This window comes from Cavia porcellus, unplaced genomic scaffold (assembly GCF_034190915.1).
Source record: "Cavia porcellus strain 051 isolate PalLab524CR breed Dunkin Hartley unplaced genomic scaffold, mCavPor4.1 scaffold_27, whole genome shotgun sequence".
NCBI classification, from domain to species: Eukaryota; Metazoa; Chordata; class Mammalia; order Rodentia; family Caviidae; genus Cavia; species Cavia porcellus.
This window is the reverse complement of record NW_026947510.1, coordinates 6365586-6386575: the sequence shown is the minus strand read 5'-3', so window position 1 is coordinate 6386575 and position 20990 is coordinate 6365586. Positions and strand designations below refer to the sequence as shown.

General features: G+C 49.2%; 1 protein-coding gene across 10 annotated transcripts in view; it reads right to left on the bottom strand.

The window, feature by feature from the left end:
• Positions 1-244: 244 nt before the first annotated feature.
• Positions 245-20990, bottom strand: part of Chchd6 (coiled-coil-helix-coiled-coil-helix domain containing 6) — a 235369-nt gene continuing 214623 nt past the window's right edge. For 9 of the 10 annotated variants that reach the window (XR_010043705.1, XR_010043707.1, XR_010043709.1 and 6 more), the window contains 2 exons: positions 2875-3016; positions 245-463 (listed from right to left, as the gene is read on the bottom strand). Coding sequence is in view for 6 of the 10 variants with exons in the window: in XM_063237790.1 (XP_063093860.1) it covers positions 458-463; positions 2875-3016 (148 nt within the window). In the remaining 4 variants the exon portion in view is untranslated. Of the gene's footprint in view, positions 464-2874; positions 3017-6988; positions 7066-20990 lie in introns of those variants that run through there. The other variant, XR_010043706.1, reaches the window with a different exon arrangement.

The window sequence follows — 20990 nt, the reverse complement described above, 5'->3', positions numbered from 1 at the left end:
GACCTCCCCAGGAAGCTGGCCTGTTTCCCGCTCTGCCCGGGGAGAAAGCTTCCCTCCTCCCTCTCATACCTGCTACTCCATGGCCCTGTGCTGCTGCAGGGTAGTCACAGGCTTTGTGTGTCTTCCCTTTTGGACGAGGGACTCCCCAAAGGGAGTAGCCCATCGCATTCAGCTCTGTGACACCAGCGTCCAGCAGAGGGCTGGACACAAGAGCAGGCCGCAAGGACTTTGGCCCACAAGAGAATGACTGAAAACAAAGGCATCTGCTTTATTTGTTTTCAGACAGCAGCACATGCTGTTTCCTAAATACATGGTGGCCGTGCTCAGAGGATATGCAATGCCCTCAGGAAGGGCAGGGCACGGTGGCATGGCCTGCAGTCTGTGTCTGTGGTCCCGTGGCTGGTCTTTTGGTCACAGCTGCAAGCTGGTCCCTGGTACCAGATGTGGTAGCTGCTCCTCAGCCCTGCAAAGGGAAGGTCAGAGTTCAGTCATGGCTCCTGCGGCCTGATCTCATAGTCCTGAGCCTTGGCTCCTAGTGGCCTTGGCATCCTGCTCACATCTCCCTGCTCAGTAGCACACAAGTCTTGAGGGATGCATTAGCAAAGCTATCCCAGCAGGCAGGACATTCTAGGCTCCTGAGCCAGCAAAGAGCCAGGCAGCCTGCCTCCCCCAGGGCACAGCTGTGCTTCCACTCTCCTCACCAAGGCTGCCTTGCTGTCCCCACCTGAATGGCTCAGCATAGTCCATACATATGCCCTGGGGCTGAGGCCCCTGTAGGTGTCTGAGCTATCGCTGGAGAGAGCACAGTGGCCACCCAGCTGTTCCACCAGAAGCCTCTGTCCCCGTCACCCGGCCACTCCTAGAAGCAAATCCCTCTTGAGGTCCTCCTTCTTCTTGCTCCCAGGAGCCTCACATGATGGGGACAGGCAGAGGACAGTGAGGCCTTCTCCAACCTCACTGTGACTCAGGCACGGGGTGCCACTTTGCATGCTCCAGAAAGCGCGGGCACCCAGGCTGGCCTCTGTGGTGGACAGCTGTTCATCTCCAGTGTGCTCTCTAATGCTAGTGTGGTGAGGGTCTGGAAAGCAAGGCCAGGTCTGGCGGTAGCCCAGAGCCCATTGGGCATCTGGACCCCAGAATGCTGGGGCTTCCTGTATTCTGCCTGCCTCACATCACTGGTATGATGAAAACACACACGTGAGACAAGCTTGTTAAGAGTATGCTGTGGGGGCAGCAGGGCTGAGAATCACCACAGGCCTGTGGGGGTGGGGAGACAGGAGGGAGGACAGAGGGCAGGGTCAGGAGCTGAGGAGCTGCCTGTTGTGAGACACATCAAGATGTGAGTCCTCCCCTCGGTGGAAACCAGAGAATGAAGACCAGCGGCTGGGGCAGGGAGAGGGCTTGGGGCCAGCCTGGCCCTTGCTGACAGGTAGGAGACCAAGACCCTGGTTGCTGGCAGGTGCCCAGCTCCTCAGTCCACAAGTCAGTGGGGCTGACACAGACTCTTCTGCGCTTGCCCTGAAATTGGGCACACATTTTTTCTCTTCCACCCTGGGCTTCACACTGTGACAGCTGCTTGAGTCTCTGTGTCCACCCAGCTGCTTGAGTCTCTGTGTCCACCCATCCCACAGGGCAGCCGTTGGGCTAACAGGGATGGGGCACTCACTGGTGTGGGTTGCACCTGGCAGGCATTAGCAGCCTGGGTACACTCACAAGGCCTAGGCCTGCAAGACTGTACAGGCAATGGGAAAGCCTCCAGACAGCTGAAGAACACACGGCCTCCGACTACAGCCCTTTTTATTTGTCATAGTGCTGGAGATGGTCCCCAGGGTTTCAATATGCTATGAAAACTATGGCACAGCCCCAGCCAAAAAGCCCTTGGCCCTTGTCATCCCAGGCACCTAAAGTACCCTGTCTCCAACTTTGGCAAAAGAAACTTTTTTATATTTTATTTTACTTATTTTATGTTTATTTTTTGGTACCAGGGATCATACAATTTCATGCTCTTCATGCTTGCCAGGCAGGCGCTTATGCCACTGAGATAAATCCCCAGCTGAAAGAAGCTTTTCTGTTCAGTATGGTGACACATGCCAATAACCCCAGGCACTAGGGAGGCTGAGGCAGGAGAATCACAAGTTTGAGGTCAACTTGGATGATTTAATGAGACCTCATCTCAAAATAAAATGAAAATGGCCTAGGGATGTTACTCAGTGGCAGAATACTCGCCTAGCATGAGGTCCTGGGTTCCATTCTCAGTTCTAATCCTCACCCCATAAAAGCAATAGCTTTCCTAGAGGAAGACCTTTGTCCCACACTTTTTGAAACACCTTATCCAACACAACAGCCCTCCGGCAAAGTCCTTGCCCAGAAGCCCCTGAATGAGTGAGGCTCCCTAGGTAGGAGGTAATGTGTGGGGTGCACAAGGGTCAGGTGCAGGCTGGAGTAGCCTGTGGCACCAGAGGATGGGATGAGGCTTGGGCAGGAGGATGGGACCACTGAGAAGAGAGGGCAGCAGCCACAGACAGCCAGAGAACAGATCTACTGCAGGGCCAGAGAGCGAGGGGAAGCTTGGGCACCCCTCAGGTTGAGGACGGCCTGGGCTGGTTTCCCTTAGGCCTAACACCCATTCCGCCCCTTCCATGGGGCTGTCTCTGTCCTCAGTCAACCTCTTCTCACTCATCATCCCCAAAGGCAGGAATCTGGGCACTTGGATACCCTTAACTGGTACAGGCCCCTTGGAAGGTGAGACCTCTCCTTGTGCTGAGTCAGACCATTCATGGGAGAGCAAGCAGGCAGAGGCTCTGAAGCAGGAAGTGACTGAGGTTCCTCTCTGGGGCACAGGCAGGGCCCTGTGCCCAAGGCAGGCAGCCTTACCTTGTGGGCAGCACTCGCACACACGCAGCGCTGGTAGGCCTTGACCAGGTCCGAGCACAGCAGCACCTCGTGTGCGTGGTCACGGTAGCAGCGAAGGATCTGGGCCTGCAGCCCTGAGCACACGGGCTCCACCCTGCGGGGCCTGCAGGTGATAAGAGCAGGCAGACTAGCTCAGAGCCAGCTGGGCCAGCCCACTCCCCAGGGCCCGGAGGGAAGAGGCTCAGGTTCACTTTACACCCTTGTGCCAGATGGCAGCAGAGCCTTGGAGGTCCACCAGTGCCTATGTAACCTATCCGAGGCCATAAAGGACACAGTGGGGTACATCCTTGGAGGGACTGAGGCTCACACTGTGCAGGAATCAAGCACTGGCTGTGAGTTACAGCTCCATACTGCACTGCAGCCTGAGCACCTCCAGAAGCCAGATGCACCCAGGTCAGCCACCTCCAGGCATTTAACCACATGATGTATACACTGCATTCATTTTCTTACAAAACACTATTTTCCTGACTTAAAAGGAATAGATGTGAAACACGACAACTAGAAACCTACAGAAATGTACAAAAAGAAATAAAACATTTTGTGATTTGTATTTCTGAGAGAACTATGGAAATATTTTGAAGTACTTGACTAGTTTTCCTTTATCAAAGTAGTTTTAGAACGTATGAAAAATGAATATTCTTACTTTTTAAAAAATTGTGAAATAAAAATAAATGACAAGCGGCCAGGGATTTAGCTCAACAGTGTAAGTGCCTGCCTGGCAAGCAGCGAGATCATGAGTTCAATCCCTGGTACAAAAAAAAAAAAAAAAAACAAAAACACATGACAAGAAAACAAAACACAGTATACTTGGATCGGCTCCACTCCTTCCAGGTTCTTCTAGTCCTGTCACCTTTCCCCCCTTTCTCCCTCACATGTGATACACGCTTCCCATGCACACTCATTGTTGAGCACCTCTGCCCTGCGGCATATGCCCCTAGTTATCACCACCTCCTTGCACATAAGGACTCTGTGGCATGGGAAGAGAGGTCACGCAGTTAGGAGGCAGGAGGATGTTTATTTCCATTCCCTGGCTCACCTCATTCTACTGGTTTCCTTTCTGAGTAGGCCCTGTGCCCAGGTCGCACAGGCTTGCCCCAGCACAGGTAGGCTTGCAGTACCCTGCTGCAGGTCATTCAGAATTTGACTGCACCGTGGTGGGGGTCACTGAGGGAGGTGTAGAGATGCAGGTGTGTGGTCCTGCTCCGCACCACACAGTCTCTTTCAGAAGTACACGTGAGGGTTTTGTCTTTGCATCACCTCTGTCCTCATATATAGGACAGGTCCCTTGGACACAGCTCCAGCTCTCAGCCCTGGAGGCTCCCATTGCTGGTGTCCATCTGACGATTCTGAGGTGTCTGCAGCAAGACCACAGCTGGGGTGCACGGGGTCACCCCACATCCCTCCCTAAATGCTCATAGTATGGCTCGGTTTCTTTATTTAAGAGTCTTCTTGCATGGCTGTGTTCAGGCCTGGTCCTTTAACACCACGTTCTTAGAGCCAGAGCTCATGGTGGCATCTGGCCTTGCAAGGACTCTCTGGCTTCCTGCTCTGGTAATTACTGTGCACCTTTGAGCCCTTGGAAGTCACAGGCTTCTTTCTTAGGAAAGTGGGAAAAGGAGCACCTTCCCTATGCAGGGGTGATCAATACAGCTGTGACCACCGGTGTCTTATGCTGTTTCCTGTCACCTGCATGCTAATCCATCCTCTTCTACCTTCCTTACATGCTGTCCCTCCTGAGAATGTCTTAAGTCCTGACCCATTCTTGCTCTGCTGGGACACACAGCTTCTAAGAGCCCAGGATCTTTTTCCCCTTTCTGTAGCACAGCTCTGTGTGAAGTGGGACCCATCACTAGCATTGAGCACCCACAGAGACCAAGTCGGGTAAAGCTTCTGGGTCTGCAAAGACAGTTTCCTGAACTGTCACCTGGTGTGAGCTTCTTGACCTGTGTATAGAAGGTGCCAGGTAGAGGCGCAGTGATCCAGCCTGAGCCAGAGCTCCAACCCTGAGCCCTTCCCTCTCTGAGGGACACCAGAGACATTGACACTTACTCTATGGTGCCATAATGAGCAGGGAGAAGCAAATTCATATCCCTGTCTCTTCCTTCTGTGGCTTCAGGTGCCTAGAAGAGGGCCCTGTGCCTTTTAAGGGCAAACCTCCCAGAATACCTATTGGGCTCCCCAGTCAAGAGAAAATGGGCCACAGTGAAATCTAACCCCAGCACACCAGTATTACCCCTGGGCCCACAGAGGCCTCTCTCTGGGATTTATCAGGAACAGTGTGAGGAGACAGAATGGTAGGCAAATGTCAACTGGAAGAAATTTCACCCACTCATCCATACAGAGGCTCTGAATGAGATAAGACAGGGACAGCAGTGCTTCTGGAATGAGGGCTTTCTCTGAAGCAAGACAGTGATGGGCTGGGGTCAAGCCATCCATGAAGGAGGTTTGGGCTCCCTGGCCAACCCACCTAGAAGTTGGCCCCGATGTCCTTCTACCAGGCATACAAACCAGCTCCGATTTGCGGCAACACTTGGCCTGAGAACTGCTGATCATCAAGTGCATATTTATGGGGTGCCTAGACTTTTCAGCCCAGACTCCTACCAGAGGGCCTTTTTGCTGCAGTGAGGATACACAAGATCAAAGGTCTGTGTGGCTGTGAAGGGGACCATATCACCTGGTCAGTGTGCAGGATGTCTGCTCTCTTAGGCTGCAGGGAAATGAAGTCCTGTCACTCCTGGCCACATATATGCAGTGGGAACAGTGACCTCACATGACAGTGGCAGCACATGCTATGCTTGTGAAGTGCTGCTGCCACGAATGCTAGCTGCCAGTGTGGGAGAATGAGGCAGAGCCGGGGTTTGGGGTGGAGGAGAGTGTGCTTGCAGGAAGGTGGGTTATTGGCAGCACTTGGTAGAGAAGCATGGAGACATGGAAGCCTTGGGGAAGTGCACTGCATGTGTTGGGCTTGCAGTAGGGAACTTGACCTCAAACTGTGCCTCCCTCTAAAGTCAGTGCTGAGACTATCCAAGACCCAGTTCAGACCTGGCCCAGGAAGCCAAGATTGGACCGCATGATCTAGACTAGGCTAGCAAGATCCAACTCACAGATTTGGTGAAAGTGTCAATGCTAGAACCACTACCCTCTGGGAAACACAGAAACCCAGGTCACCAGCAGTGGCGGAAGGAAATGCATCTTTATCCACCAGTGCACTGGCTGTGTCTGGCCTTCTTGTAACATAAGCTTGTCCTCTCCACTCTGGTGGACAGTATGTGGCATAATTGGAACTGCTGCTGGGAGAAAGCACCACACCAGAGCTTGGAACAATCTTCTGCACACCACCAAGACCATGGTGGGACCTCCTCAAAAGTCACATCCTTCCTGTGCCCTCAGGACATGGGCAAAGATCACAGATGTGACCAGTGACTGAGATCACAGTGGAGTAGCATGGCCCATAGAAATCCAGTTCAGGATGGCGGTAGAAATTGAGCAATGTTCCAATCAGCTGAGGAGCATGGGGACCATCAGCAGCACGGAAGTGTGGCCAAGGCCCTGGAGCAGAGTCTCTCTAAGCCCTTGGCAGGCCTGGGCGGCACAAACCTCCACTCTTCTGGACTCAGGGCCTTACGATGACAAGAGACACATTTTTGTTGTCTGAAAGCATTCAAGTCATGTCACTTGGTGACAGTAGCCCAGGAAATCCACCCTGTCAGGCAGAAGAGGGAACCCAGGGCAGCATGAGCAGCCTTAGGTGGGTAACAGATATTCCCTGGGTCCACTTTCCAACAGAGGGTGACACTTGTTCTTGAACCACAGCCAACTTTACTGGAGCAATAGCTGTTGTGTGTCTGTGAGCACCTACTATGCATCAGGCTCTCTTCCAAGCTCTGCACGGTGTTCTGATCCTGCTCCCTGTGAGGTCTTTTTTCTTTTTCTTTTTCCTTTTTATCGGTACCAGGGATTGAACTCATGACTGCCTCCTTGCAAGGCAGGCGCTTATGCTGCTGAGCTAAATCCCCAGCCCCTCCCTGTGAGGTCTTATCTACACTGAGAGATGAATAACTATGCCCTGGTTTACCTGGTGATCAAGGGAAGGGGCCTTTTCTTGCTCCCCAGGAAGCTCTGTGTGTTATGACATCAGGAGTGAGGATCAGGCTGTGGCAGAGGACAAGACAAAGAGTGCATTTCCAATTTGGTATACAGCAGGTGTGGAACATTCTGGCCCCTTTGGAAGTATGTCTGGGCAGGCCCACAGCCCTGAATATTCTAGCCCCATGTAGAACCCATACCCACTCAGAACCCCTCCTGGGTCATTCAGAATCCCTCCTACCAAGCCAGCCACACACTAGGTCCTGGGAATATCCACACCTACTCTGTGAGCTGGCATTACTGTACCGTTCTGCCAGTGGAGACTGGGTGAGGTTAGGTAGCTTGCCCAAAGCCATGTGGCAGTAAGACAGAGGCAGAATAAGGGATTGTTGTGTCTGGCTTCACACTATGTCATTTTAGTTCCACTCTATCTTTAGAAAAGCCCACAGGCTCCCACAAGAAGAGATAAGCAAGCATACAAAGAAGACAGAGAGAGTCAAGCCCAAACCATGCAGTGGGCAGGGCTTTGCAGCAATGGAGGCCAAAGCTGCCTGTCTGTCCTTGTAGGGAGGGAGGTCCTGGGCAAGAGTCCAGGTAGGGAGGGAAGGAGGAGGACAGGAGCATCCTGGGAGGCCAGCACCACCAGCCATGCAAGGGAACAAAAGGCAGCAGAGTCGGGAGAATTACTGGCCTGGGTCAGAGCTGGGTGGTGTTTTCCATCTTCCCCACTGCAGCTGCCTCCACCGTCAGCACAGGGAGAAGACCAGGGAGCAAACCCAGGCATCTCTCTCTGCTTCCAACTGAGTCTCCTATAGAGTGCACCCCAGCCTGCTCATGTGCGGCCCCAAACCCTCCGTGTGCACTCTTTATTTTATTTAATAAATGGAATCTCATCAACTTATCCTTCTTCTATTATCGCTGTTGACATCAATCTGATAATATTGGCCTGGTGTGGAATTGGGCTATTATATGTCCTCCTGATATTTAATTTCAGAGCAACATTGGCAGGGGGGTGCATCTATGGAGCAGGCTTTTTATTACAGGCAGCAGTGAGGAGATTCCAAGTGCATTAGACATTCATCTTCGTCAGGTCCAATCTAGCTGCTCTGAAGAGGATTTTGCTCTAACCCGAGGCCAGGGCTGAGGGCAGATGAGACCAGCTGGTAACTAAGGACTTGGTTAACTGTCTGCTATTGACAAACTGCCATTCAGCCTGGATAAGTGGAACCTGGAGATCCTGCCATCAATCAACATGCCACTCGGGATTGCTATTGGCTGCCCCGCCCTCAGGCAGGAGAGAAGTTACCAGAGAGCCTCAGCCAGGCGAGGGCACCCAGGAAGTGCTCTGCCGTGGGGGAGGGGGGATATAGGAACACAAAGGGACACCCTCTGCTTCACAGACGCAGAATGCAAGACAGGTGGCCTATGACAGGTATCTCTTGGACATTTTCCCCCTCCCTCTCTCATGAATGTACACACACACACACACACACACACACACACAGAGAGAGAGAGAGAGAGAGAGAGAGAGAGAGAGAGAGAGAAATGGGAAAGGCCATTCCTGTCTTGGTCCCTTTGTTAGAAAAAAAATGAAAGGACTTGCACCTTCCCCCGAGAGACCTCTCATATGCTGGATGTGTGGAAGGGCCCAGTCCTGGCACTTTCTGGTTTTGTGGGTGAGGAAGGAAGGGGCAGGCTCACAGTGACCTTTGGTGTTGGGAGAAAATTATGCTGATGAGAGACCGCCTTAGATTCCTTGGGGCTGTGCTCTGCCTCGGGCTGCCAGGGGTGTTGGAAGCGTAGTGCCACTGCCTAACACCCTAGCAAGGACCTGTCACACAGGCAACTCGCCTGGGTACCTAGCACTTTGACCCTTGCTGTTTTTCTCCCCCAGGAAATCTCATCCTCTCCTGCCTCTTGCCTCCCTTCTCCAGTCTGCCTAGGCAGCTCTGCTCTCTGCCATATAAACAGAGCAGTCTTTCTAAAGCCAGGCCACACAGGCGCTATGGCACCATCAGGTCTGCCCTCCCACCTCTGCTTCAGTCCCACTGTCCCAGTGATGGGACCTGAACCCAAGGCGAGGCTGTTCTGCCCAGCCAACTGCACAAGAATGCTTCACTGTGAGCCGAGATTCCCCCTAAAAGAGCTACTGTCCCTCGTGCAGTGCTGTCACCTTGGCTCCTGTCACCAAACGTTTTTTGGTAAGAAACTCCATGGTATGCACTGTGGAACTGCACTCTGATCACAGAAGGTAACCACCAGTCAATATCTGCTCAAGTAGCAGATATTTCCCAAGTGATTACAGTAAGCAGAGCCCTTAAAGATAGTGTCTTGGCCCTGTCCCCCAGGGACTTTCCCTGAGGATGAGCACAGTCACAGCTATCTGCAGTGGCCTAGGACCATAAGGCTTAGAGAGGGCCTAGCTCCTCAGTGTGGCACTTGGGCCCCTCTCGGCTGCAACCTGGGGACCCTGCCTGAAGACCCTGGGTGACCACCCCCTGGGGAAACCAAAGCATATCAGATCCTCTTACCCATGGTTGTCCCCGGGTCTACCACTGCCCTTCACCAGGACAGAAGCTTCAGCAGCAGGCAATGTTCTCGCCCAGGCAATGGGGCAGAAGCCTGTGGCCTGTGTGCGGGACAGGGCTCCAGGGTTACTGTTGAGGAGCAGGAGCAGCTCATGCAGGCAAACTCTGTCTGGCTGGGTGCTATGTCCTGGCATGTCCGGCCAGGGGAGGAATCTGAGCCCAGGAAATTGCCATGGACTCAAAGCATGCAGCCAGTTTGCCATCCTGGGAAGTCCTCCTGGTGGCACCAGTGACACAGTGCAGGCCATGTCAGTGTCCTACTTCATAGGCCTGGGGTGGGCAGCTCCCTGAGTACATGGGGGGCCAGGTGAGGAGAGCCCGAGGTGATGGCAGCCACTCCTAGAACTCCAATGCCTGGATCGCCCACCCAAATTGTAGCTTCACTTCAGTTTAAGGAAAGAGACTTGACTGGAGTCACCTAGAAGACGACAGAGAACAGTCCCAAGGCTGCCTTGACTTCTAGAGCTCCCAGGCATTCGCCAGCCAGAGGTATGTGTGAAATTTTGCCACTGGGGATGAGAGCCCTGGCCTGCTGAGACACCCGCAGCCCTAGGAGATCCTAGGAGTGCTTGTCTGGCTTGGGGTGTGGTGCTGGCTGGAGAGAGCTCAGCTGCTTTCCTGCCTATTCTCGAGAACACCAGTTTTTATACTGGAAACAGACTGAATGGTCAGCTCCAGAGTGCCTGACTGCATCTCCCCTAATGGCTCAGTGAGTCCCTGAATCTTACACTAAGTGCTTTGTGCCCAGAAGCTACAGAATGACTTGCCTCTCAACTCACACCAAAGGGTGCGGGCCCCTTTATCTCCAGGCTGAGCTGTCCATCTTCTCTGCTTTGTTCCTGGGGCCCAGCAGCCTACTGGCAACTCTCAAGCACCTGTCCACTTCTCTCCAGACCCCTGGGCCCATCTTCAGCACAGTCCTCCCCCATCATCTCTGCCCAGCCATCGGCCACATACACCTGCCCTGGAAAGGGTCACTTCCCAGGAGCTGAGCTCAGGGAAGCAGAGACCACATGCATGGAAAGGAGCGACGCCCTGCCACACAGAGAGGGAGAGTATACTGGGTGTGGCAGGGTGTGATCTGACACTGCCCAGGCAAGTGTAAAGCAGAGGGAAGGTCCCGGGGATCTGGAAAGTGTAGGTGGCACTGTGTTCGTTCACTTGGCTCTTAACTCTCTTACGAACCTCTTCTCCCTTCTCTAGCCCTGCTCTACTTCAGATCCCTCTTCTTCACCTCACTGCACTTTGAATTCTGATGCTCCTCCTACTCTCTCTGGCCTACTCACTCTGCCACTAACAGGGCTGACAAATAACTGGATCTTAAGTCAGCCCCTGATTTAGAAATCTTCAGCCCTTTGTTGTGCCTGTTAAGTGGAATCAAGCACAAAGAATCTCTGCCCCTTCTACATAGGCTCCTGCCAGCCCCAGGCACAGGTTCTTGCTCTGAGGGAGCTGCTGTATCTTCTGGGCCTCGGGCAGCTTGCTCTGCAGGTAGCCCGGAAACCACTGTCTCACAGCTCAAGTCCACTGTGCTTTTACAGAGATTGTTACACTGGGGGTAGCAGTTGTACAAATACACTGTAGGCCTACTGTGTGTTGTGCTGGATCTATAATGTGTCATGCATGGCCCACAGGTCTACCATGGGCCACTCTTTTGTCTTTCTCCCTCCAAAGTCATTTACCCCCTGTCCCTGGTAGCTAAGTCAGTCAGTAGGGAGAGAAGTCCCACGGGCCATCCTCTCAATATGTCCCTAGCCTGTACCCAGGCTCCTCCTCTTGGTGCATCCTCTGCATCCCCCTTAAGGGATGCACAAGCCTATATGACTTCCCCCAGTGTATCTGAACAGGTGTCCTCTTTAACTGTGGTCTCACCTCTTACCCCTCCCACTAGGGGGAAGTGTTCTTGACCTGTGGTCACCTTGTCCTGCACACCTCCAAGGGACCTTTCAGGGGCTGTCTCCCTGCTAGACGGTAGGCCTGGAAGCAAGAACCACAGTTTATTACCTTGGTTTCTACAGGTTCACACAGAATCCTAAGCAGGAAGCAGATAGTCCATAAATAAATTGAGGTAGGCAGGGCATCAATAATTAATTAAGAGTCACTGGGGCTCTGGTTTGCTACAGATCCTGGGGGCAGAAGCTGGGTCTGCTGTACTAGATACCCAAGATGTCTGGCATAGGGCTGCAACTATGCAGGTGGACCCAAGGCACGCACTCAGCCCCTGGTCAGCCAGGCATGCATCTTGATCCAGCTGTGCTCTGCTTCCTCTCCTCTACACTCTGCTCCTGAGCTCAACCGGGCTCCTGCACCCCCAACTTAGCCCTTGCCCTGCTGACCCAGGGCTCATCCTCACTCCTCAACCTTGTGGCTGAGGTATGCACAGCAATCAGGTGCTCACCACCAATGGTTGACAAACAAGAAGCAGACACAGCCTCCCTGCCTGTCTAGGGTCCTGCCTCGGCCACCCCCACAGATACCAGCAGTGCCAGTGTGGCTGGCTAGGCCAAGGCCCAAGGCCTAGGTGTCTGAGTGCCTCTCAAGCACAAGAAGTTTGCAGTAGCATATCCTCCAGTGGGGGCTGTCACACTATAAGACAGGGGACAGGGATCCCAGAGGGTTCCAAGGCAGACAGAGACTCCTCATTGGCCATTTAAAGCTAGGGCTGGGTGCCAGTCCTGGCTATACCTGCTCCCCACTACAGGTGCCCTCAGTGTCTGGCTGGCCTCTTCCCCAACTCTGATCTCCTGAACCTCTGTGTGTCATGAAACCTAAACCTGCCTAAGCTTTCTCACGTGCTCCTGGGCCCCTCACTGTCACCAGCACCCTCCATGACCAGATGGAAGGCCCTCCTCTGGAGCACCATCCCGCCACCTCCTGCTTTGTCTTCCTGCCCAGCCACTCCCTCTCTCTGGCGCCCTTGGGGGTATGCTGAGACTCCTCCCAAAGCTCTGCTTATTCTCTGTCCTCATCAGATCCAACACGACAGGCCTTGCCAGACCCTTTGGTCAGTGGAAACCCTGTCACCTATTTACTCTGCCCATCCTCTTCACTGTTTTTAATCAAGTCCAACTTCAGTTCTTACTTTCATGGATTATGCCTTTGATGTCACATCTAAAAAGTCATCATCAAACCCAAGGTCATCTGGCTGTTCCCTGTTATCTTCTCAGAGTTTTATGGTTTTCTGCTTTACATTTAGGTCTATGATGCATTCTGAGTTAATTTTTGTGAAACACCAGTTTAGACTATAGTAATGCTTTATCAGCTGCTGTCTCACACACAAACTCAACATGCGCACAGATCAGGGTACAGAGTAGGGCGGATGCTGGCCCTCTGTGAGCCTGGCCCCTCCAGGTCTGCTGTGAGAACATTCAAAACCTAGAGTTCCAGGAGTTGTGTCAGCCCTGAGCCTGCTTCACCTTGTAGGACAGACAGGGTGCCAGCTCACATCCTAGTCCTGTTGGTGACACCTGAGGAATCAAAGGGCATCCTCTGGGACCTCACTCTTACCTGAACCTCAAATGTCACCCAGGGCAGGGACAGTTGGCTATGTGATCTTGGTGAACGCACTCAACCCACCTCATCCAATTGCCATGTCTTGGCTTTGAACAGGAAGGGATTTCTCTCAGCACCAGCACTGGTTACCATTGTCTCTTGGAGTCTGCAAGACTCTGATATGAACTGATGCAAGTCATGGAGGCTGAGTCCTGGGTTCACTGCCCATGCCATGCAACGTGGGAGCTCTGCTCTGTTTCCCAACTCTCATTCATATGAATTTGCCAAAGATTGGGTTGTTTTCATAAACAATGGGTGACAGACATTCCTATCCCAGTGCAAGCTGAAAGATGTAAGGTGTAAGGGGCCTGCAGGAGGGCTGGGGCACACAGCAAGAAGCAGCCAAAAGGACTGGGAGGAAGATTATCCTGGGATCAAAGCTCAGCAACTGAATAAATGCACACACATATGTCAAACACAGGAAGAACCAGGTCACTCGCTCCTGAGTGTGATTTCTAAGCAGGGACAAAGGAAGGCTATAAAGAATTCTCACATGCTGAAATTGGAAGTAGGAATACAAACTTGTTAGGTTTTTAATAGATTTCCATGAATAATTTAAAATTTTTAAGTAAATATGTAAAATTTTAGAGTTACACATGCATCTGAAGATGTGTTCTATGCACTGAGTGTACCTCGAAGAAATGATACCTCTGTAGCAACAAACACCCCAGCACCCAGATCTTGGTTTCTAATACTGATCTCCAATAAGAGGAACAGGTCAAGGATGAAGACAGAATGAGATCACTTGAAGTATCAGGCCAGAAAGTAAAAAAGAGAGAATAAAGAGACATGTTGAAAGTATGGGAAGGTCAGTTTGAAGGGCATTCAAATCTAGTCATTTTGAACACCAAAATAAATGGGGACACCAAGGAATATATGTGAACCTTGGGGCCTCTTTAATGTAACCAAATAAATGAATACAAAGCTAAACAGAGAAGGCAAAACTCTTCATTTGATAATTATCGATTCATAGAGGAGGTGAAATTAGGGAATAACTGCCATTTGACAACCACTGTAAGGCCTTGACAGCAGAGGCAGCAGAGGGATCCGACATGACAAGTCTGGGTCAGCATGGCAGCAGCAGGATGGGTGGCCCGGGGGACCTCCTGATGGGATGCAGTGTCAAGAGCACAACCCTAATTTCCGAGACTTCTGCCCTGAGGAAACATCGAGCAGACCTAGGTGAGGGTTCAGCCTATGGAATGAAAGCTCTGCAGTCTCCTTACAACTTGCAAGGTCATGGGAGAAAGGAAAGATTAGGAGACAGCTCCCTTTGAAGAGGCTGATGGCATATGATAACTATGAGCAGAGCCTGTTCCTGGACCAGATCTTGGGCCACAAAAGAAAAGAAAAAGTGCGTGGGCAGAGGCTTCTTAATTGGATGAGATGCATGGCAGTCACGGAGGATGTGCTTTGGGAGGCAGGTGACAGACTGAAGGACTTAGGGGTGCTGGGTCACAAGGTCAGAGAAAGGTGGTGCTTTCCTCTAAAGAAAATAGCTAATGTGGCAAACCCTGTATCTATAAAGGACAGATTGGAGGGGAGGGTCTCAGGGATCAAATCAGGGATTCTCTGTGTTGTCCTAGGAACTTTTCTGTGGACTGAAAATCATGTCAAAATAAGCAACCAAACAATAAGCATGGAAATTTGATAGGACTGAGCATATTTAAAAGAATGCACTTACCCCAAAAGATAGTCTACCAAATTTTTATTTTTCTGACTAGGAATAGAGTTGGGAAAATCTGACAAAGTAGTTCTAAGTTCATCTCAAAACCAAGTTGGAAAAAGATTATCAAGGTAAAAGAGCTTGTTCTGCTGGATAGTTAATATTTTAAATAACTGTAGCTTCATAATATGCTTTAAACATATTTAAAACACGCAGGGCTTGTCCTGGAAGAGAGTCTAGAAATAGACTCAAGTGTCTGAACAGGAATTTAGTACATGATTGGGTAGGATCTTGTGTCAGTGCTAATGGGACAAAGGACTTTCTGTCTGGGAGGTGAACAGAAGTGGGTCTGTACTTCACATCCTACACGCAGGTGAACTCCAGGGGGCTATTCAGAGCAACACTTTCGGGCAGAAGACAAGATCATAGAAGTGCTAGTCCTAAATATCTGGGCACATAGGATTATGGTATGGGAGGAGGAAGGACTTCACAACATAGCATAAGTCACAAACAGAGAAACAAACAAAAACACATTAGGTTCCTATCTCCCAATGATTTTCCAAAGCACAAAAATTAAAATATTAACTAGGATAATAGTTATAAGAAAAGTGAAAAGATTAATAACACCATTACATATAGAACTTTAAAAATGAATGACAGGAGAAAAAGCAGAGAAGAAAGCAATTGTAAGAAAGCAATTAACAAAAGAAGAAACAATGGTCAAAATATAAGAAAAGGCTTTTAATCTCACTTGACACCTGAACAAATGTGGAATTTTAAAACTGAAAGTTATCCCTGTTTTGACATCAGCAAAGATTTTTTAAAAAGCTAATATGGACATAGTGGCACACACCTGCAATTGCAGCACTTTGGGGAGGCTAGGCAGGAGGATTGCAAGTTCAAACTTAGTCTGGGAAACTTAGTGACTTAGACCCTGTCTCAAATTAAAACAATAAAAAATGACTGGGGATGTAGCTCAGTGTAGCTCTGGGTTCCATCTTCAGTACTGTAATAATAACAAATAATAATAGTAATAAATAGTAACTTTAAAACTTTATAATCTTGTGCTTGGGAAGTCTTGGGAAAATTGTAACCTCTAGCATCATTATTTGAAGTGAAAACTGATATCTTTCATACCTGGAGGGTCAGTTGGTAAAATGTTTATTTATATATATATATATATATATATATATATATATATATATATATATATATGGCTGTTTGTTGTGCTGTTTGTTATATTCGTTAAAAAAAACCTGGAAAACATCTAAGGATACATCAGTGTTGATTGGTCATATCAGTTTTGGTACAATCAAGCAGAAGAATTTACAAGATAACTTTAGAGAGAAGTCTACAGAGACATGCCCATGGCAAGTAGAGAGAAAATAAGGGCGGATACCCTGTGTGTCATGTATAAACTCAGTCCCATTTATGGGCAGTTGTGTGGCTATGCTCTGTGAACCACATGTGATATCACCAAGATGGCAGTAGTGACTAAACTTTTCTTGTATTTTCCTGTGCCCCCCACCTGGTACTGGGATCTCAATCCAGGGCCATTACACTGTTTTTTTTTTTTTTTTTTTTGGGGGTCTCATTATGCTAAGCAGTTTGGACCAGGCTTAAACTCTCAATCACCTGTGTATTTGGATCACTAATCACAAGGTAGAAGACTAAGCAGCAAACCAAACAACAGGTAGATACCAAAGCTATATATTGCAGATAGACATACAGAATTAAGCATAGTACCTGGATAGATTCAAAAAGTCGGTCTCTTACAGTGTTAGTTGATACACATATGCACACGGACTTTATCTTCTAATTATAGAGGATAAAGATAAAGACTGATAGACAGGAAATACAGTCAAAGGGTATTTGCACACAGTAGGAGTTTACTAAATATTTGTTGAATTATAAGGATCCAGCAAAGGACACACTTATCTCTGAAGTTCAAAATTGAAGTCCCAAATCAATTTGCTCAGACAGAGTTAATGGAGTGAGTGTAAATTCTGCAGCATTTGTTAAGAGATTAGTCATGTTATTTTGGCATTCCCATCTTGTTCCATCACTGCCCAGGTATGTGAGAGATAAAATTCCTGCTTTTTTCCTACACTGTCCCAAATCACAGTTGTCACAAAATAGTGGCTGCATGCAGGAAGCCATTCAAGGTATTCTTTTTTCTCCCTGGTATATTGTGCCCTGCATCCATACACATGTGCATGCATGTGTGCGTGTGCACACACATGCAGGCTGACACATACATAAGCACATACACAGACAGAGAGACAAGCTGGAACAACAGGCTGAAATAAGAATTCAGGTTGAGACAAATGTAATTTCCTGCACTTCAGTTTAAACATAATCAACTGCACAAGGATGGGATGGGAGAGTTGTGGTTTAATAGACAATAAACTACTTTCAGAGTTATCTTCCTAAAACACACATCTGATCATGTCATTTCAAAGCCCAAGATACTTTTGACAGCTTCCTAAGGCATCAAAATCAAGCCCAGTCCTTAGCACTCAAAATTCTGCTGCTTGGTGCTGGCCAAGCTGTGTTCCCTCCTCGCGACACTTCTCAATAGCAGCTTAAGGAGACAGACTAACTGGGCTCAGAACCCAAAACTCATAGTTTACAGCTCTATGGTTCTGGGTAACACTGGCGATCTGCTGACTGCCAATCTTAACACCTAAGAAACAAAGGTAATGAAGAAGATAGTACACTCAAAGGACCTTGCAATTTGTCTGGACCAGGGGAGGGATACAATGGATATAAGTGTCCTACCTTGCTTTCTTCTATCTCTGCCTCCCGGCAAGATTGAAACCCGGCAAGATTGAAACAAGTACCCAATAGCAAAGGGAGCACCTACCGCAGTCTTATGGAAGACTAGCCTGATAGTGGGAAGTTCGCAGCAGAGATGACTGCGGCAACAGGAACCACTGCTGGACAGTACAGGCCTCCTTTGGAAGAGACCCCTGGGCCGGGTGGTCTACTCCTCAGTCAGTCCTGCAGGAAGGGGCTATGAGAAGTCCACAGGGTGACCTCATGATCTGTGCCTGGCTGGGGATGTCTACTGTGTTGACGTCTCTGAGTATAAGAATGTCTCCGCAACTGAGACTTCGCCTCTCTTACAAACAAATTTCATTTCGTTTTAAAACCTCCTTGGCATTGGTCTTTTAACATGGCTGATGGCACAAAACAATTCGAAATGGGAAACTGTCTAAAGTGGATGCTGGATCCACAGAGTTGATGGCAATGATCAATAAGAACAGCCACCACTTTATTGAGTCTTCACTATGTGCTAGGTGCTTGGCTTGCAGGTCTCCACGCACAACTGGAATCTAACTGCCTGGCTCATGGGCTTGTTCTCTCATTCTCATTTTGCTGCACAGAACCAGTACATAGTAGGTCTGGTGCTGGGGTGGAGGCTGATGAGCTCCTAGTGGAACCCAGAGCAGGATGAGGATGGCCTTGAAGAACTTCCCATCCCCCTCTTCCTTGCCCCAGGCCAATAGTCACAGGTTCTTGGTCCCTTGCCAATTTTCCCTGATGAAAATAGATTCTGTCTTGGTCTTTCACAAATCAGGAGACTACAGTGACCTCGATAAGAGCTGTTTCTTGGGATTCCTGGGGTCACAACCTGCTTCTGGCATTCTGCAGCAAGATAATTTGCAACCTGTCTTCGATGCAGTCTAGGAAGTCCTCATTTTCTCTGTCACACAGGCAAGAGAAGACACCGTCAGGGTTCCAGAATAGGCTCACCTCGTACTGGGCGCAAGGAGTTTGTAATGCCAGCTACCCCCCACCAGACCTGCAATGCGATATTCTTACATATGCCTTCCAACTCGTTCCAGCTTGTATGCCTTGCATGCTGCCTGACTTCTTCCCAGTGGCTATCTGGCGTGGTATGCCACAATGGATCAGAGGCAGTCACCTGGGTTTTGGTTGTCACTTGATGGCGCTCTGGCTTCCGATAAAGGTGCTTAATTTCCCTGAAGTCATCTTCCTCATGTTTCAAATGTGAAAGGAAAGGACATTCTGCAAGAACAATGTTGTTCCCAGCTCTTTCAAGACCTGGAGCAAATACCTTGGCTCATGCAACTGTCCGGCAGGGACACGAGCCACTCCTGTGTCAGGCTGCATGCAAGGCCAGGGGGATGCCAAGAAAAAAGGAAGCAGGCAAGAGGGGAGGGGAAAAAAGGGACTAATAGTGCTCACTAGCAGAAGTGAATGCAAGCTTTGTGTGGAACTGGAGGTAGTAAGTTTTAAAAAGGTAATAGTGTTTTTCATTTAAAAAAATATGGCAAGATATTTCAATATATAAGCAACATGAACAACTTATAAGACATGATACTCTTGGTACTAAGTCTTTGAAATCCAATGTACATTTGGCACTTATGGCATATCTCAACATGGACAATGTACACTGTAATAGCCACACGTGACAAGTGTGATGGTGGCATCCCAGACATGTCTGAACACTTATTTGGGAAAGGGGGGTAATCAGGGATAAAACTCATGATCTTGAGCTTGCCAGGCAGGTGGTTATGCTGCTGAGCTAAATCCCTGGCCCTCTTTTGAACACTTTGAACCAAATTTTTGTATAACAGCACAACTGTGCCATCTAACTGCCTACTACTATGACACAGTAACCAGAATAATGACTTCCAAGGAGCAAATGTGTACTTTGTCTCATGGCTTTGGGGGCCTCAGTCCACGGTCACTGGGCCCTAGTGTTCCTATTCTCCCCTCCAGCCCCAAGGACAGTAGTGCCAGCCCTCTACACAGGTCAGAAAATCTAGAGGCTGAACCATGTGTCCCAGGACCCAGGGCAGGAAGTCACAGGATAGGTAAGATATGCAGTCAGGTTTGTGGGGGCTTCCAGGGTCTGCTCTGTGTCCAGCAAAGAGAGGCTGATTCAATGAAGGAGCTGAGTTTCCAGAGGCAGACAATTAGGAGGTTTGGAAATGGCTTGTGCAATCCATTTTACATAGGTCCAGTCCATATATACATGCCATGGGAACAGGAAAGGCCTCTTTACCCTGTGGACTTCCTGGGCTGTGAACCAGAGATTTCATGCCATTATCAGCCCAAAGCAAAAGAAGCAGCCTGGCTCTTCTTGCCTAAACCCAACATTGTTCTTCTTTCTTTCATAACACATGTTCACACTGGCATTTTATCTCTCAAACAATTCAGCTTAAACCATGTTAGAGATTTGCTACGCTGTACAATCACCTGTCTCCTATTCATAATTTTTCTTAATTCTCCAAGATGCATTTATGCTACTTTTGAACAAAAGTGTACTTTTATTACTCATTTTTATCATATGGATAATGTCACAAATTTTACATCCATGACTAGTGGTAAGCTTTATTCTTTGGCACCCTATTTTTCCCTTTATACCTGAGACAGACTTTTGAGACAAAGTGTACAGAATTTGAGGAGTTGTAGCAAGAAGCAGCCTAAATGTAGAGCATGTATTGTCCTAATTATTACGGGGCCTCACCCCTGCAGCACTGTTCCTGGGCCCAAGACTATGCATGGCATGAGCTTGGGACTTAGCTCCTGTGGCTTGGTCAGAAGAGGCTGAGTGCCAGGAGCATCTCGAGTTCAAGGTCACTCTGGAGGTCTGGGGAATGCAGACTGCAGCGGGTACTGAGAAGGAGCATTGCACCTGATTCTGGCTGACCTCACCTCTCCATACCAAAGCTGCCATCCTGTTTAGAGTAGACTCACAACACAGGGCAAAAGCACTTCTGAGGACACTGGCTGAGGACCCTGGCCTACCGGAGGCTGAGCCGGCAATTGATGCTCACAAGGGAACCTGAGCTGAGCAGCAAGCAAGCATGCACTTTCCAAATGCTTCTGAATCTGGTCAAAAGTGTCTTTAAGAAATGGAACTCTTTCATAAATATGGTTTTCCTACCTAGAATCAAAGCAACTATCTCCTCTGTCCTCTATTTTAAGAATCCACGTTTCTAATCTATAGCTAGAAATCATTTCTTGTTTTAGGGAAGAGTTCATTTACCTGATCCAAGCAGATAATGCAACAAATTAAAAGGAGGGGGCTGCAGTGCAAGTGTTCCCAGCTCTGGCTTCCAACGGAGCCTGACAACACTCTTTATGACAGTGACACAGTGCCCAAACACTGCCAGCACTGTCTGTCAGGTCTAATGACCCCAGAGGCA